This window comes from Squalius cephalus (assembly GCF_949319135.1).
Source record: "Squalius cephalus genome assembly, chromosome: 6".
In the NCBI taxonomy this organism is placed as follows: Eukaryota; Metazoa; Chordata; class Actinopteri; order Cypriniformes; family Leuciscidae; genus Squalius; species Squalius cephalus.
In genome coordinates, this window is record NC_137127.1 from 44780801 (window position 1) to 44799992 (window position 19192).

Consider the following 19192-nt stretch of genomic DNA (forward strand, 5'->3'; position numbering starts at 1 on the left):
TCTTGTTGGGAGGAGAGGAGGCCCTCAGGAGGGCCCATAAAGGAATAAAAATAACCTTAAGTGCCAAAACATAGGAACGGAACTGCTGGAAGACAGATTTCCATCAGGTTTCCCAGTAATATAGTGGTCTGATCTTGGCTAGTTTTGGTGCTGTAAATCAAAAAAAGGACCAAAAAGAACATAAAACAATGGCTCTGTTCCAAAACCTAGAGAGCTGCCCATGTAGGCAGCATTTTAAAGCATTTAAGGCTGTTCCAAAGGTACCCTTTTTGGACCAATTCTAAGGCAACATCACCTGAATCCTTATAATGCATTTCAATAAGAAATATATTGATTAATAACTGAAATCTAACTTCTAACTGAGCTTCAGTTTCAGTTAGGATGCTGCTTTAAAGGCCCGTTACCTATGTAGGCAGTAGACAGCAAGGCAGCATTTCATGTATACTTATATTGCAATCACCTTGATGCATTGCAAGAACCAGAGTGAAAAATTCCATCCAAGATGGCAGACAAAGAGTGAAAAATGACTATTAGTAATTAATTTAATACCAAAAATGTATCGATAAAAAGTTCTAATTAAAAACTATTTGTGTGTGCTATCTATTTTTACACAAAGAGTATAGTGTTTTTAGCTTAGCATAATGCTAACGCCAAACTCTATTGAAATAAAAACATTGTAAATGACTTGTTACCTCTCTAGACTGTTCCACATGAGTCTTGTGAGGTTGCATTTTAATAAAGTGCAACAGTTGGGTTCTGGAAGTAAAAATCCCATTCATTTTCTCCAAAGGGAAATTTAAATTTAATGATAACTTTTTTTTTTTAAGGGATAGTTCACCCAAAAATTCAAATTCTGTCATCATTTACTCACTTTCATGTTGTTCCAAAACTGTATGACTTTCTGTGAGAAACGGCTGTGTTTTTATTATTTTATCAATTCAATTGAAGTCAACGGGAACCGAGGCATTTGGTTTCTGACATGAATCAAAATATGTTCCTTTATGTCCCACACAAGAAAGAAAGTCATACAGTTTGGAACGATAAGTGAATGATGACAGATTTTTCTTTTTTGATTGATACCTTTAACAGGGGAATATGTCTTGAAAAACTACATTACCCATGATTCTGTAAAGAAAGCTCCACCAGTCAGAGAAACAAAAGGTGTGTTCGACTTGAAGCGGCCGATTATACAGACCGATTGGTGTATAACATCAACGTACAGCGAGAGCGATTCGAAAGCATACGGATCAGTTTATTTCATCTTCATGCATTTTTATATATTAACACTTGAATTAAAAAAAAAAATACATTTTGACCAAAAAGCTAAGAAAATCGTGTTTTTTCAAAGACTACAATGTGCATAAGCAATGCTTTTATCGCTTGTTTCAGCTCCTTTTTTGCCAGATCAGAAGGTTCTGTAGTTTTTAGTAATAGCGCCCCTACCGTATAACATGAAAACACGGAAAGCCGTAAAATTCCGTCAATGGCAGGGAAGCATTGTTTCCCATGGGAAAAATACTTCCAGAGCCAAGGCCGCTGAAAGTGTGAGGGCACTGTTGCACTCTATTAAGATGATAACGTTTGAGCCAGCTACCTATATAGGCAGTAGACAGCAAGGCAGCTCGCTAGGTTTTGGAACAGAGCAAATATTTTAGACAAGGAGAGTTACTGCCTACAAAAACCTCCATATTGTGAAGGCCTAAATTGGATGGGTTTCGTCTTGGCCTCTGTTTGAAGGAAAGGGTAGTGCAGAGCCTCTGTAGGGTTTGGACCCACAGAACTCTGCATGTGTTTTCCTTCCAATTCCCATCATTCACTCCTCACACTGCATGACAGCCCATCCATCACACTTACTGACAACAGTTCATCCAGCAACACCGCCTACACCGCCTTGTGGAGAATGTGGCTCTGGAGAGCACGTCTCGAGTGCGCCTCTATTTATGAGGTCGTGTTAGACTGTGTACACTTGGGTAGAAGTGTTTAGGTGTGTATCAAACACAATTGTTTGGGGAAGGTAACAGGAAGGCGGTGAATTGGCATAGGCAGCACTCGGCTACATTACAGACTCAAATGCAACTGCAGCCCATTAAGAATGACGAAGGTTATTCTGCTTGGCACATACACTGGTGAAAACCCGAGAACATTGACACGGGCGTATGAGGACGGAGTGTTGGGTAATTGTGTTGTATGCTCGCTCACGTCTTATGGCTTTACCTGTCTTAGATATATTCCATCAATGGCAGATATACAAGTAGCCATTAAGAAGGAAATGATTTTACTTATTAAAGGGAGCTTAGCGGGTCAGGGGCTACAATGACCAATTATTACTCTCTGAAAATGCATAATACCTCATCTACATCTTTATTATGACCTATAACCCCAATCTTCAACAGATAACTTAAAGAATATTGTGTGCGTATATCTATCTGTATGTACAATATAAAACAGCATCATGACTACAGAGTGTACGTTATTCGTGTGCGTTTGGACTGCCTCTTTGTGCCAGAATGCTCTTCCTCCACTGACTAGAGCCGTTTTACACATGGCTTCCTTTTTTTTTTGTCTGGTACATTGCGAAGGACAAAAGCAATCTCAGGGGAAGAATTCTCTGTGAAGGCACACAAAACAGGCAACTTGTCCATTTCAAATTTCACAAATGAACCAGGCAAGGTCTTCCCAGGGGCTTAGACAACACCGCTAATGGAGAGGGGTTTGACAGCGCTTGGCGGAGGAAGCCGTGGGACGGCTGGCACAAAAAGGCAGCCATCTCGAGATAGCCTGTTGTTAGAAGGTCCTAGGAGATTCCTCGGACGGTACCATGGTGCATACACGAACTAGAAGGAGAGTACCGCAAATGCGCTTACACCATCACACACACGAATTTCACACACACTCTGTACATAACTCCCTGTTATGGCATTCCCTTTCATTTACTTGAAGTCCACAGTACTGTGAGATTATAGTAAAAAGTTACTTGTGCCTCAAATGCTATTATATAGTACCACTGGGTATTCTAGAAAAGAAAGAAAAAATAAATAAAAACCAAAACTATCATTGATTTATACACATTCATAGTATTCGTGACAGATTTTGGTTTCAGTATCATTGGAATTACAGCTGTATCGAATATACAGCGGTCAGTATGTAATACAAACTGAAATTGTCCTTGAAGCGGTGAGGATGACATCTGAAACCAGACTGCAGACTTTCTGTCAGGTACTTACACTCCATGTATATACACAGATGCAAAAATTCATATCAGCGTGTAACAGTGCAGTGTAGTTGACATGGTCACCATGATTTTGCCAAGTAAGACATGCTCCTGGATCAACATATTTTGTTGATCCTGGAATAACATTCCGGTCCCAAAATGTAGTCCTTACCCTATCCCTACCCCTAAACCTAACCCTACCCATAACTTTTCCCTGAATAACTCTGATGTTGAAGCACCTCACCCTGGTTCTAAGCCTAAACTTGACATAAACTATAAACTTGTCCCTCAAATCTGACTGGTTGATTGGAAAGTTGTTCCAGGATCAACAAAGATGTTGATCCAGGAACATGTGGTACTTAGTCACCATGATTTTGCCAAGTAAGACATGTTCCTGGATCAACAGGAACCAAACCCTAACCCTAACAATAATCCTGGAACAACATTCCTGTTTAGAATTTTTGTCCTAACCATATCTCTACCCCTAAACCTAACCCTACCCATAAATTATCTCTAATTCAAAGGGAAATGATGAGTGAATAACACTGATGTAGAAGCACCTAACCCTGGTTGTAAGCCTAAACTTGACAAACTACAAAATTGTCCCTCAAATCTGATTGATTGGAATGTTGGTCCAGGATCAACATCATGATTTTGCCAAGTAAGATGTGTTGCTGGATCAACAATTTTGTTGATCCTGGAACAACATTCCTGTCCAAAAACATAATCCTAACCCTACCCCAACCATACCCATAACTTGTTCACCTATCATTTCCCTCTGATTTTAGGTATAAGTATGGTGTAGAAGGCCCTAACCCTGGTTGTAAGCCTAAACTTGACATAAACTGTAAACTTCCACCAAATCTGATTGGCTGATTGGAATGTTGTTCCAACATCAACAAGGATGTAGATCCAGGAACATGTTCTACTTGGTGAAATCACGTACACCTATTTGACACACAGAATCAATTGCACCCACGTTGTTTTAACACCCAATTCACTAATCAAGTTATGCAAATCACATAATATTTGCACGCTGTAATTACGCAGATCAGTTCTGAGTGGTAGGTTGTGAAAGATACAGCAGACCACTGCAATCTGGCGTACCTAACTGGGAATGTACATACAGCAACTCTAGGCACCTGAAATGGTGATTCAAGTACGCCCGACTGCATGATACTTTGGGATAAAATACTCTTTTCCGTAATTTAATCATCATTTGGTGTCATTTGTAAGAAAATTTGCTTAGACAAAATCTCCTATACATTTCTTATACCGTCTACTTGCTGTAGGCAGTAATAGCAAAACTTTGTGGCAGGCAAACACAGTAGCATAGATTTTTGGTGAAAAGGTCCAATAATCAGACTAATTTACTTTTGTTTTTGGGTTTGCGGAAAAAAAACAACGAATGACAACGACCATTTAAATACAGTTAAACTGGACAGCGGGTGGTTTTTGTGAAATATAGCACATTAAGGTATAGCGCACCCATTTAGGGAATTGACCCCAGAGTGTGTTCTGCGTTAACTGAACCATTGAAGTCTCTCTATGCCACTACATCAATGACATGCTGTCATCCACTGGAATTTCCATCGAGGGGTCATGTTTTCCAATCACTTCAAGTTTTCTTCTTGTTAATAGATTGTTAAGGTATTATTACAATTGCCTTTGATTTTGAAGTCTGGGCCACAGTCAATGTGTGCATTGCATTCTGGAAAGAAAATGAATGAGAACTTTGCAAATGAGATGGACAGTTCGTATTCCCAGAGCCGCCCCCATCACTATAAACAGGAACAACAGGTTCTCGGGTAATATCCTCCATTTCTCTTCATATGGGCAGTCGCTGGACCTTCCCCTCCCCATCGTGTTTCATCATCCCAGCCTGCCCATGGTCCTTTGACCTCTCTGATTCAATAAATAAATAAACTGCACTTGGGGAAATCTTTCCACCCCACTGCCTTCAAGAGTTCAAAAAGGGAAACAAATAAAGTGAAAAAAGGGTCAGACTGTACCATGAGATCAAAAGAAGCAGAGAGAACCAAAGAATGAGAATAAAACATTCTTGTTCTTCAGTTTCTGTCTTGTTTTCTTTTAATACTTCAGTAGGGGGCAAGCACTTTGTATTTTCCCTTGTAAATATGCATTCAACTTTTTAGATTTGTGATATATGACTTTATTTTTACGTACATCCTTTAATTATGTTTTTATTTTATAGGTTTTTTTCCAATCGTATTTGCAACTTTTGGAAGAGTCACTGTGGGTGTCTTGTACAGAGGCCTGCACCAGGCTGTGTTTCCTTTACTCTCTACACTGTCTGAAAGGCCTTGCTTTGAGCTGGGACCATGACTCCCGCCGGGATGGCCATGCCCACCGGAGGATTTGGGGGTCTGAACTTCGGGGTGGTAGGGGGTTCTGGGGTTTTGGGCACGACCTGCGTGTAGGCCGGGGGAGACTGGGGGAAGCCGTGGGGCTGTCCGTTCTCCTTGAGAGCGGCGACCGCGGGTGGCCGGGGACGTTGGCTTCGGAGAGCGCTGTTGTGCACCATGGACTGTGTAGAGGAAGCACCGGAGCGGGAGCTGCCGGAACGGGACGAGGAGAGGGAGTTGGGCTTCACCAGCTTGGCTTTTGGAGCTTCTGCATCCTCTCTACAAAAGTAATGAAAAAATAGTCAATATTAAAATAGAAATTAAAAAAATAAAGCTCAAGTATAACCATTGTAGTCTGAACCTGGAGCAGCAGCTGCGCCTAAACGTGCTGCCATTTTAAATAATTATAAATAAATGTAAAATAATTAAATATTTAAAAAAAGCTTGTCTTTATATAGGATCATTATTAGTGTTTTACATTTACATTTTATTTTACATTTTTGAATATTTTTGAGATATTTTATCCTCCTGATAGACAGAAAAGCTTTAAGCACTATTTACTCTATTTATATATTTATTATATCATATTTTTAAATAAAGAAGGGAGTTCAATAGCATATTAGTTATTCGTTTTTTTTTATAATGGAATTGATAAAAGACATGTCAGCTGTATTGAATCAACTAGATACCTTTGGTATCATGACAATCCTGGCAGGTTGTAGACATCAGTAATTAATGTTTGCAGGGAACGTCCTTACTACAAGATAACCTCCAGTATTACAAAACTAAGGCCTGGTTTTACAGACAGGGCTTAGATTAAGACAGGATTAGGCCTTAGTTCAATGAAGACATTTAAGTAGCTTTTATAAACGTGCCTTAAAAAAATCTGGTGTGCGTCTAGAGACATTTTTTAAGATACTGTATGTCAATGCAAGTTCTTTCAGTTAAAACAGCTCAAACATGCATTTTTAGTCTGGGACTATCTTAAAGGTGCAGTGTGTGATTTTTAGCGCATCTAGTGGTGAGGTTGCAAATTGCAACCAACAGAAGGTACGGTGGCCTACAGGAAGTGATGTCATCGTCTGAGACAGCAGAGAGGCGCCAGTTAAGCAATGAGGTTTCTTTACAAAGATAAATTAAGAAATTATGTTTACTTTATTATTCAGTAAAACGATATGTTATTGCGAATATTATTGTTACTTGTTCATCATTGTGCCAGTGTTTTATTCGCTGACTTTAGCTAGCTTCTTTGCACGAAGAAAAATATAGTGACGAAGCGCGCTCTGTAGTAGTTTGTCCGTTTAGGGCCACTGTAGAAACACGGTGGCACAAAATGGCTATTTCAATGGAAGGGGACCCGCGGTGTACTGTATGTAGATAGAAATGGCTCATTCTAAGGTAATAAAAACATAATGGTTTATTATGTAAGGTCTTTATTTATGGTTTATTATGTAAGGAAAACATAGTTATGCATATTATATTGCATTTCTGTTTACAGATCCTCCTAAATATTACACAATGCACCTTTAAGTCTTGTCTGTGAAATCAGGGGTAAATGTGCTAAACTTGTTAAACTGGGATACTACTCCAAAACTGAACATAGCGAGAGATCATGACGTGTGAATGAGCACAAGAACGGTCCCCATGTAGAGCTTATGTTTGTTTATGTGTGCATAATTCAGAGATACAGCCGTGGTTTGTGGCTGCATTATTCATGCGAGCAGAAAGAGTAAAGTTCTGTCACTATAGGCCTAAATACAGTAACAGCTGTCTGATGTATTATAAAGATTGACCTGAAGACAATATGAAGTGTATGTTCCAACCTAAACGTACTCAAATAGGTAATATTAAGAGTGAAAGTGGAACTATACAAACACAGTCAATACTGAGATCTCACCTGATCTCATTAGGTGTCTCCTCCTCCTCATATTTCTTCTTCTCCTTCTTGCGGAAGACCAGCCAGATGATGAGAATGAGGAGCAGAACGCCGAATGAAACGCCAACCACAGCGCCAGCCACCACACCAATGCCTCGCACATCTAAACACATAGAAGGACATTTTTGTCATATTGTCACACGTCATTAAATCATATTGCATTTTCCTCATTCATATGATGACAAGAATTCTAAAATTATTTAGAGTAGGGTGCAAAAGCCTGAGGACACCAGTGAAAATGTTTCAAATTAGTAGAAAAAAAAAAAAATCATCATTACAAATTATACTATCAGGAAAACAATTTGAGTGGAAAATTATTTTTTTTCTTTTTCAAATATGTAACATTTACATATACATACATTGAATTTTACCCTGGTAAAGGGGTGTTTATAGGCATGATGCAAAGCAGAGAATCATTCGACTTCTAAACTGTGGTAAAATGACTTGTGTCCCAGTTTAAATTTATAATAAAATGAAAATAATAATGAAATAAAATCCATACAGCCCTCAACATGTACATCAACAATAAAATGATTTGCTACAACATAAAATGAGCAATCGTTATATTCTAAACCTATCACATATTACATTTACATTGTTACACCATTGCACATGGATATACATTTTTTGTAGACCAATATCTGTATCTGAAAGTAAGGAGCAAATAATATGTTTGACATGCAATGCTGTACAAACAAATATTGTAATTAACCAAGAAAATTACATAAGTTATTAGCACTTAATAACTTAATAATATTGCTTCAGTTGGACTTTGGCTGTGTCCTAAATCACCCTACACTTAAATAGGGCACTATTTGAGGGGGCAGCTTGTAGTGGTGTCCGAAACCATAGTAGACGTTATCGAGTGCACTCATTGAATCCCACAATGCACCACAATAACAACTGTACAACAGATGTACGCTCAAAATCTAGAGCAGGGGTGCTCAACCCTGCTCCTGCCGATCGACTGTCCTGCACAGTTCAACTCCAACCCTAATCAAAGCAACCAATACAGGTCTTCAGGATCACTTGGAAATTAAAGGCAGGTGTGTTTGATTAGGGTTGGAGATGAACTGTGCAGGACAGTCGATCGGCAGGAGCAGGGTTGGGCACCCCTGGTCTAGAGAATAGAGTCACGCACCAAATTAATTCCCATGTCAGACCAGGAGATGGCGCCCACAGCTGAATCATCCATTTTCCAAACCGCTGGTCCAATGTGGCTACAGCGTAATATCGTACAGGTATAAATTCCGTTTTAATTGATTATCAAGTTATTATATATAACTTTTTATTTATAATTAAAAAGTTTATACATTCTAGTTTCCACAACAGAGTTCAAGATAAATCTTTTCATCACTACTGGAGCTGCCAGTTTGCCAAGTTTCAAATAATTATTAAACAGCAAATACAAACTATGCAAAAGTGGCAGCCCTTCCGGTGCACTCAGTGTCCGAATTCACTCACTCGTTTTCATTCAATCCCTCAAGTGAACCATATTAGTGGAGTAATGTTGGGAATAGTGAATGACCCAGTCTTTGTGTTTAGTTTCTTTGTTGATGCCCTTCTGTTGCCATAGTTTTTGATTTGCCCTCATGTGTCTCACCTGTGTCTTGTTAACTATTTAGCCCCTAGTGTTTCTTTGGTGTATTTACAGCCCTCAGTTTGTGTTTCCAGTAGTCTGTTATTATCTACATTTGTTGGCTGTTCCGCTCCTGCTTTTTGGTATCTGACATTTATGGGAATCCTGAGTTTTTGTGTTATTTTTTGAATTTTGGATTAATAAAAGACTGCTGCACATAGATCCTGCTGCAACAACTGCTGTGACATTGACCAGCCAAATATTAGTACCTTTATCTCAGCAACCCTCCTATAATTGGTTATTTTGCTCAGTTAACAAATGAATCATGTCTGACTACTAATAGCACATTTCTACAATGCCATTGGTACCTGAAAACTTTCTCTTTTGCATGATTTGCCACTCCATTCATGCCACTGGGTGTCAGTGTTTCAGTCTAAGGTGACTGCCATATTAGCCAGCACAACATAAATAAATACTAAGTGCACCACGTATTTTTGTTTGACAAAGAGCTTTTGATTTGTTCATTGTTTAAACATTATATTAGCAGGGGAGCCCATATGGTAGTTATACTTTATTAGTGTTCTCATGCAGTGGCGGCTGCTGGTCTTTCAAAGAGGGGAAGCTCATTTTCGGCCTACATCATAAAAATTGTCCATTTATTTATACGTAAATTCTACGCTCCTTTTCAAAAAAATGCTCTGTGACCCTGTCGTACCATCTAGGCGTCTTTTCCAGTGACTTAACCAGTGTCCTCTCAATGGCCAGCAGAGTTAAATATAATTGTATAAATGTAATAATATAATAAAGGTATAAATAATAATATAATAAAGTATAATAATACTACTACTAATAATATATATTTTTTATTATTTTAATAATTATTTTTTAATTATTACTAATAATAATATAAAAAATATAATAAGTAATAATATAATAAAGGTATAAATGTATAATTGTGTGAAATGTATTATGAAAATTGTCTAGCAAATACCAAGAAATAGGTTGCTGCAATTTGTCCTTCGACTACCCTTGAAAAATTCACGATGGGACTGAGCTCGAACAGCTTCAGAGACTTTTTATTGCATTCACTCCCAGAGACGCTGAGCGGGACATAATCGCAGCATTTTTCCAATGACCGTCTAGTTTCGAAGCACTGAAAAAAACTATTCAAAGCAGCCCCATTGAAGTCAATGGACGCTGGGCTTCAACAGGGAAATGCACTGTGACACTACGGGAATGTATGAGAAGGAAATTGAGTCAGCCGACCTGCTATATGTGATATAACTGATTCTGAACGAACTCGTCTTTGAGATGAACGTTTTCTAACGCATTTTTAGTCAATAAAATGTTAACACAACAGTACATATTTGACCATTCATTTTTTGACATTATAGGGGAAGCCAAGCTTCCCTTGCAGTCTTAAAGAAATCCCGCTGTTCTCATGAGATATTAGTGTTCTCATGAGATATCTTGCGAGTAAAACTGAATAAGTCAGACCCAAATTAAACATTGCCAGCCACAACTGTAAAACGACTCTTTCACATTTTATTCCCTGTGTTGTGAAAGACTTGCACAAGGCCTAAGTGCAGGACAGTTGTCAAGAGTTTATATAACTCTCTCCATCTTCTCCTCTGGTGAACATTAAATTCTTCTGCTTCTTCCAAAACCATTACACACAAACACTGAAGGATGGCTATTTGAGCAAGACCAATGACAAATGGCCACACTCTGGCTTTCTATAGTTCCCAGTGCTCAGTAAGAGAGAGAGAGAGAGAGAGAGAGAGAGAGAAAGAGAGGGCAGGTTTGGCTATACTTGTGAGGGCCAAATGCCCTTACTTACATAGTGAAATATTATGACAACCGAATAGTGAGGACTTTTCACTGATCCACATTAATAAAAGAGGCTCATAAATTGTCCAAAACATGTCTTTTTAATTAAAATCTAGTGTTTTGCACATTTTTGAGATGGCTGGGTTTAGGGGTAGGGGATGGGTTAGGTGATAGAAAATATAATTAATCTGATAAAATCAATGGAAGCATCCAATGCCTTTACTGCCTTTACTAATACATTGAAACAAACATATGAGTGTGTGTGTGTGTGTGTGTGTGTGTGTGTGTGTGAAAAAATAATGTATTTTTTAAGATAGTAATATTAACTAACTAACAAACTAAATAAATAAACCTAGCCAATATTTAATCTGTCAAAAAATGGAAACAATGGTGTCATACCAATGATAATAGTATTTTATTTGACAGTATATTATTAAAAAAATATTATATTATAAATATTAAAGTGTTCATGACATGAGAAATCAACTTTGCCTTAATCTTTTGACATATACTGTAAGAGGTCTTTGTAATTTTAATATAGCCTAATATCTAGATTTATATGCCATTTGAAGCAATGCATGTTTGTAAAATTTCATTATATTTTAATATAGTGGTGTGCTGAATTTTTTACTTATCAAAATTGTGCCGTGGCCAAAAAAAAAAAAAAGTTGGGAAACACTGATTTAAACTGCATGAGTCAAAACAATAAAAGCAATGGTGCCATACCCATGATGCCCATAATAAACTAATACAAGCTCTCTGCAGTGTGGAAACAGCCTCCATCCATCACACTGAGGCTGTAGCTCCAGCTAAAAGCCTCACCACCGACTGAACCGAGATCAGAGTATCATAATATCCGCACTAATTACACCCAGGGCACAGGCTGACCTCAGAGCAGAACTCACATTGCATTGTGACCTCGATGATACAGTTCTCCTCTCCTACATCGTTGCTGGCGGTGCACTTGTAGACCCCGGAGCTGTCCTGCGTCAGGTTCCTCAAGGTCACGATCTCTGGGTTCTTCAGATCTGAAAACAGGAAAACATACTTATATACCTGTACATATATAAGCTGAGGTACAACTACAGTCCATCAGGTAATTAGGTAGACGTGTTGGCAATTGCACATTGTAAATTTCTTCAGTTACACAGCCAGAGTATATGACAATTATTCAGTACATGAACAGCAAATAATGTCCTCTCTCTGTTTAGAAAAAGGAATGTGAACATTTTGAATATATTATACTATAATATACTATAATTTAATATAATATAATATAATATAATGTTAAAAAATGTCTATTTAGACAATATTTCGTATTTTATCTTTAACACAAGTAAAAAAACACAAAAAACTGTAAGACTGAATTATTTAACTTTATTACTTGATTTTACTTTACATAATTATAATGTTGTACACTATGTCCACTAAGACAAAAACGGACAATTGTAACAGACTTCTTGGATTAAATTCAGTATTATCATCTTCTTTATTATAAGTCTATTAATTGTAACATTTATTTTTGCCACATACAGTATAACAGATACATCAAAAGATTAGATTAATAAAAGAAAATGTTATAAAAGAAAAAAATATAGTGAATGATTCATCCATGCATTTGTTTTTTTGACCTTGTCATTTTTTATCAAAATCTTCCAGTGAAAAATTCTCATGCTGGACTTCTCCAATCATTTAATCCACTTAAACCTTTCCTACAATTGGCCGCCCATTCAGATCTGCCTCCATCCAATCTACAACTGATGCTCAAGTCCACACCCGACATTATTTTCTTTTCAAATCCATTTCATTCAGATGAACGTCACTACACAAAAGAAACAATCTGCCGCTACTTCTGTTACACCGTGACTTTAAAGGGATAAAATTGCCACCAGTCTCCCCAACTTCCCGAGTAGAATTAGATATGGGTGTTTCCGTCATATTTTGCAAGTTTTCTTGTGTATTGTGTTATGTGCATTGCTCAAGGACACAATGCTGATGAAGCAGGATTATAGTATGAGCAGCTCTCCAGTTCAAGACTCATCCTGAACCTACAAAACAGTGCTAGCAGTGTTACCCGTCTTTTACGACTTCCTTTACTACACTACTTTACAGGTTTCAATCAAACAGAGTGTTTTAATCAGAGAAGGAAGTGAGAGCAAACCCAGTAAAGTGTGTGCGTTTATGTGAATGAATTAGTGTTTGTGTGTGTCAGGGTGATTCATGGTTCTGCTGGAGCTCCAGTAGATGAGATGAACAGTAAATGTTTCCCTGTAGCCTGTGAGGAACGCTCGTGTCTTGAGACCCGAGAACCGCGTTTGCATCTTCAACCGAGGCGCGTTTGTCAGCCAGAGTGATTTGAGTCGCCTGGATCATTTACACATCCAGGATGCAATGCCTCCTCTTTCATCCCCCCATTCCTGTCCCCTCATCCCTCTTGTGATCCACGATCTGCAGTGAATTCAGGAGTGGTGGAATGTTTATCGGCCAAGGAAAGCTTATTAGAGTGAGCAGGTGGTCATTGATGAGGGTGGCTAATTGTTGAGCTCGGCCGAAGGCACGGTTCATCTCTCCTGCAGCACTGACTGCATACGGCTAAATAGATTGTAAAACAATATGGGGCTCTGATGATCTGGTGTCAGCAGGAGAAACTGTTCAGAAAAAGTGCATTACTCCGTCCCATCTGCAAAGCCACATTACACTCGAATTTGTGTAGTTCTTGCACTTTCGCTAAGTTGTTTTGTTTTCCCAAGCAGAAACCAATGAGATCGAATTCTAACAACAGCCAAAGGCTGTCAAACATCGTTTGCTGTATTTTGTAATGTAGTCTGACTATGTTTAGCATAAGAGGTGTGTTTATCATAAGAGACTTTAAAAAAAAAAAAAGCAATAGGCTAAGTAAAAAAAATTGTACTTTTGAACACAAGTAAATCTATTTTGAAGGCACGTGTGAATGCAAATCAGTTGAATTCAGTTTGCAGTGTAGGCTATAGTCTTCTGCTTGTGTTGTAAATATATAGCTAAATCTCTACCGGTTGACACATTTCACATTGTATATCATCATATCACACAACCCTATCATGCATATTGTGGGCTAATATAATAGAGCCAACATTCACAGGTTTAATCTGCTACAATCAGCACTTCTGTGGAAGAACTAGGCGATGCATTTGTCAAAGTGTGTGAGGTTCATGGCAACAGATCTTTGAAAGACATTTAAGACTATTATTTGAGACAGTTAGCAGCAAGTAACTGTACAAACCTCTTTCTGTCCAGAGTGAGGTACGATATGCTGGTTTGCGGGACGTTTGGGTGTTTGACTCACCGATGAGGGCGAGGGGAGGCAGTTTTCCCACACTCTTGCCTTTATCCAGCACTCTCTCCCATTTGTACTGAATGGGGTCAGATCCGTCTGAAGACTTACAGCTCAGTTTCACATCGCTGCCCTCCAGAAGCCGGCCCTCCATCCAGCAGCGGGGTTTAGAGGGCTTCACTGTAGACGAGGAAACACAAATGTGTGTTAATGTTAACGAATCAGTCATTTAATATTGTTATCCAAAGCAGCGTACTATAGAAACAAGCCCCAGATTCACATATAAGCCACTGTGGGGTTTGAACCAACTACCTTTCAGTTACCAGCCCAGGTTTTTGGTAACTGGGTCACACCACCTAGTGGTTAAATGACAGGCATCCAGAAAAATGGTTGTGCTTTTATATCAGGGATGGTGAATTTTTAGCACAAAACATGAAACAAAGATTTTTCTTGTAATAAGTGATCTGTCTCTCTCTCTCTCTCTCTCTCTCTCTGTCCATCTATCTATCTGTATGTCTGTCTATATATATATTAATCTGTATAGATGTGTTCTAACTATCTGTATTGATATTTTTTGACACTTTGAAGCAGTATTTTTAATCTACATATGATACTAAAACTTGCAAACTCAGCACACTGCCTTTTTTTTGCAGGAAAATCAATATCAAAGAGGCAATCCATCTCAAATGTGACATTTGGGGAGGCAGGGGTCAGGATTTGGGCAAAGGTCAGGATTTGTTGTCCTGGTTTGAACTCCCCTATGACCTAACGCAGCAGATCTGAGTGCACACTGAAGCCAAATCAAACACCACACTGCCTCACAACAGTTACCAAGTGACCTCAGACCAGTCCCACTGGTCTCCTGCTTACCGCAGCACTGCTCTAAACTGTTCTGGGGTCAGTGAGATGAGCCTGTCCAGAGGGATCTGTCTGGAGGCTGAATGACTGTTGGGAGACAGCCTGTAGACCTCTGTGGCCCTTTCTGGCCCTATCCTGACCCAGGCTATAAACACACAAACACATCAGACGGATGCAGGAACCGATCCAGCTATCAAACACTCTATACATTTGTGCAGAGTTAGTGCCATTTTCTACAATGGCATTCTTTTAAAAATGTAAACATGATCTATTTTAGAAAAATAACTAAATAAATAAACTTAGAGAAATACAGAAAAAAAAAAATTAAACAAAGAAAAGTTATGACAAAAACAACAAAAAAATAATATATGAAATTCACATTCATTCGTTACTCAAGCTGTTATGCTGATAATAGAATTTGTCATTAATAACTTCGTATTAAATTAAAAAAATGCCAAAAATTGGTCTTGTTTTGTGTCTCACTGTATATGTGAATATTTGTACAGAATCAGGATTATTATAGTTAACTAAAATTACAACCATAAAAAAAGATTTTACAACCATTTTATTTCAGCTAGTTGCCAATGCAGCACTTCTCATTTTTATGTAGAACTACATATAGACGTATATATATGTATATATATATATATAAATCAATAAAAATGACAAAAACAACAAAATTGCTAAAATTTAAATGAAAACAGAAAATATAAAAATAAAAACTAATTTAAAATATTATATATCTAGTCTTGTTCTGTTGAGATCACAAGTTCACAAGAAGACAAGACAGTAAAATAAAATTCCATGGATTGTGTGGACTGTATGATTGGAAACAATACGGTTATTATTCCTGCAATTCCAATTGGTGCCTGAAATAACTGTACGGTTCCAGGATGCGGTCCTCATCTCATAAAATAATCAGCGAACAAGATTTTTCACAGCTTATGCTCCATACTGAAAATCAATGAACATGCGGATGGACTCCAGTTGAAACAATGCCCATTCGTTTAGCTCTGATTCAAGACATCTGCAGGAAACAAGCAGAGCTTAGAGGGACCATCATTCACAGTAGCTGCAAGCAATTAATAAAAATGATGATTAATGCGTGTGCGTCATTTCCTGTCCACTCTCAACTGCAAATTTCGATAAAGGCAAAATAAAGGCTGAAAATAACATCCTTATGTGAACACTAACTCGCTGTAATGTGTTTATAGAGTGACGAAGAGGAAAGAAAAAAGAAGAGTAGCAAGAGAAACAGGGGGTGGAGAATGAGGATTATGGGAAGGCAGAATTGAGCTAATCTTCTGTGATATGCTAATACATGAGAGAAACTCTAGGGTGGAGGCCGGATTTACATCAATTCATCCTCCCATTTATCTCTCTTTTTCTCATTCTTTCAACTTTACACCAATATCCTGTCCCTCTGTGGCTAGCGTACTAATCTGGTAATAAAATGATTTAGGAAATAAAATTAGGACGTGATATACAACTTCAAACTGCTCGGCATAAGCTGCGAGTCCTTGAAAATAGGAACTACGCAACAAAAGCATATGATAGAGATGAGTCTAAATAAAAAGAAACGTCTTTCTTTCCAGTTCTTCTCTTGGCTGAGCGCTGTGGTGTCAGAGATACTGCGTTTGAATGACGGCTTGGAAACCCTGCGGTCTAATAATGGAAACCAGACGTAGCAAAATATCAAATCATGAGAAGCTCATCTGAACCTCATTTGGGATGACAGTAAACTGTTTTGCTAGAAGAATTGAAATCACATAAGCTCCTAATTCTGCCTCTTCTGTTTTTAAGAGATAGAGCTCAATCAATGTTCTCTCATCCCACCATTTCAAATTAGCATCCTCTCGATTTACCATTCAAAGCGAAGCAAACACAACCAGCCACCAGAGTTGAGAGTGACTGGCCAGCAAACGCAACCAAACATATTTCTAGATTACATCAATGATGGCCAAATTTTGTAATCTGAATGATGATCAAATTGAATCAGTGTGAGGCTGGCTGATGGAGGAAATGGTCGGGAGCTGATTCCAGGAAGACGAGCCTTACCCAGCACAATGAGGTTGACCTGGCTCCAGTGGTATTTGCCGCCAGTCTTGACCTTACAGTGGTATTCTCCAGAGTCCGTCAGCTGCAGATCACTGATGAGCAGAGAGGCGTCTCCGTTCAGGTAGTCGCTCGCGAAGGACAGACGACTGGCATGGTTGTCGTGGGTGTAGACCTCATTGTTGAAGAATGTGATGATCTGAAATGTAACAGCGAGAGAGACAGATAGCGTTCATATAAATGAAAGAAATCAGTGGAATCAGACATCTATTTAAGTTGAAGCCAAAGGGATGATAAAACAGGCTAAAAAACATCTGGAAACTTTTTGGGTAACACTTTAGAATAATGGTCCATCATTAATAAGTAACTGTGCAGGAAGTAATGCAGGACTAATGAGTAGGACTACATTAACACTTCAGCTACTACTATTAATTAACTAATATGGAAACAAGCTTAACTAATCAGTAATATCACTAAGAGAGTTCATTATTAGGTAATCAATACTTACTTATATATATATATATATATAAATGCCAAATAGCAGTGCCCTTACAACTCTAGTAGCCACACACACACCTCATAAAAATACAGCAACACCTCAGAATAACACATTTGCAACTATACCCAAACCACCCAGAATACATTTACAGTCAAAGAATGAAATTCTGAAAACACTCAAGAAACTCATAGTAATGTCCTGACAACTGCCTGCAACACTCTAGCATTGTAGCGTGGAACTTTGCATTAGAAAGCACATTAATTTTCTTCAGAAAATGTACAAATCTGGTTGTTTTCTTTATTGTTCTTCTTTATTTTTCTTCTTCTGATGGTTACTTCGCGACAACTGTACTACTCTGTGCAAAAGACAAAAGGTTCTTATTTAAAGGGTTCTTATTTACCTGTGCTGACTACCCTTGGAAAAGATGCTAAATGGCTGTCACACACAAACACAGCTGCCAACACACACAATCACACACAGTCTGACTGTGACAGCCTCCTGAATGCCTGGGGTTAAGAACTAAACGCTGATGCCACGACACATCAGCAGACCTGCAGTTGGGTTCACCTGCCAAAGCTGTCTGCGATGACTGCTCGTTTCACACACACACACACACACACACACACTGCAAAACTCATTTGCATTTCTGGCCAAGACATCTGTGATTCTTTTTGTGTGCATCCAGTATCACTGACAGTCATGACATGATACTCTTTGTCATATTTATTTATTTAGATTACAATTGACGCCATGCAGAATAATCTTCTCTAACAAGAGGAACATCTGAGTCACAGGTTATGGCTTCACTTCAAAGAAAGAGGTTGTTTGCCTTAGCCAAGTATAGGTGTAATATAGCTGGAGAGAGCTTTGTTAGTATTTCCGTTCATCTCAGTAACGGTATGGATTGACATGCGACGTATACTACACATGAACATGCAAAGTCAAAGGCAAGTATACATTGCAGGTTTGCTGGTTAAAACTTTCACTCTGTCTGGTCTGTTAGCAGGTTTTGAAGGGTTTTTGCGTACTTTTCAGCTGGTCAAGCTGGGAGATCAGCTTAAACCACCTAAGACTAGCAGTTTAGGCTGTTTTAAGCAGATCTTTGGGACAGTTTAAGACACTTTAAGCTATTTTTATTGTTTTTATGTGTGTTGGTATATGTGGGTAATATGGATGAATACAGTTTCTTTTCTATGAGAGATGTCAAAGTTCGTTGTATACAATGCAATGACAATAAAGGTAAAACTAACTAAAACTAAAATCTGAGCCCTCTAAAAAAAATCAGCTACAACAACCTAGCATAATATAACAAAATATCTGCGGTTCACACACAACCATTCAAAAGTTTGGGGTCAGTATGATGTTTTCTTGACCAAATGTGAGTGTAAAGACTTTTATATTGCTGCAATAGATTAAATAAATGCTGTACTTTTGAACTTTCTAATCATCAAAGAATCCTGAAAAAAAAGTGTCACGGATGGTTTCCACAAAAATCTGCATATTCAAATGATTTCTGAAGGATCATGTGACACTGAATAAAATAAATTA

The 19192-nt window shown here is 38.2% G+C and overlaps 1 protein-coding gene across 3 annotated transcripts in view; it reads right to left on the bottom strand.

The window, feature by feature from the left end:
• Positions 1–824: 824 nt before the first annotated feature.
• clmpb (CXADR like membrane protein b) overlaps positions 825–19192 on the bottom strand; it is an 88789-nt gene continuing 70421 nt past the window's right edge. Inside the window, exons 3-8 of one of the 3 annotated variants that reach the window (XR_013821528.1) lie at positions 17149–17344; positions 14245–14412; positions 11828–11950; positions 7475–7616; positions 4141–5856; positions 825–3605 (exon numbers count right to left, since the gene is read on the bottom strand). Coding sequence is in view for 2 of the 3 variants with exons in the window: in XM_079874304.1 (XP_079730430.1) it covers positions 5517–5856; positions 7475–7616; positions 11828–11950; positions 14182–14412; positions 17149–17344 (1032 nt within the window). In the remaining variant the exon portion in view is untranslated. Of the gene's footprint in view, positions 5857–7474; positions 7617–11827; positions 11951–14181; positions 14413–17148; positions 17345–19192 lie in introns of all 3 variants that reach the window. The other 2 variants (XM_079874305.1, XM_079874304.1) reach the window with 2 other exon arrangements.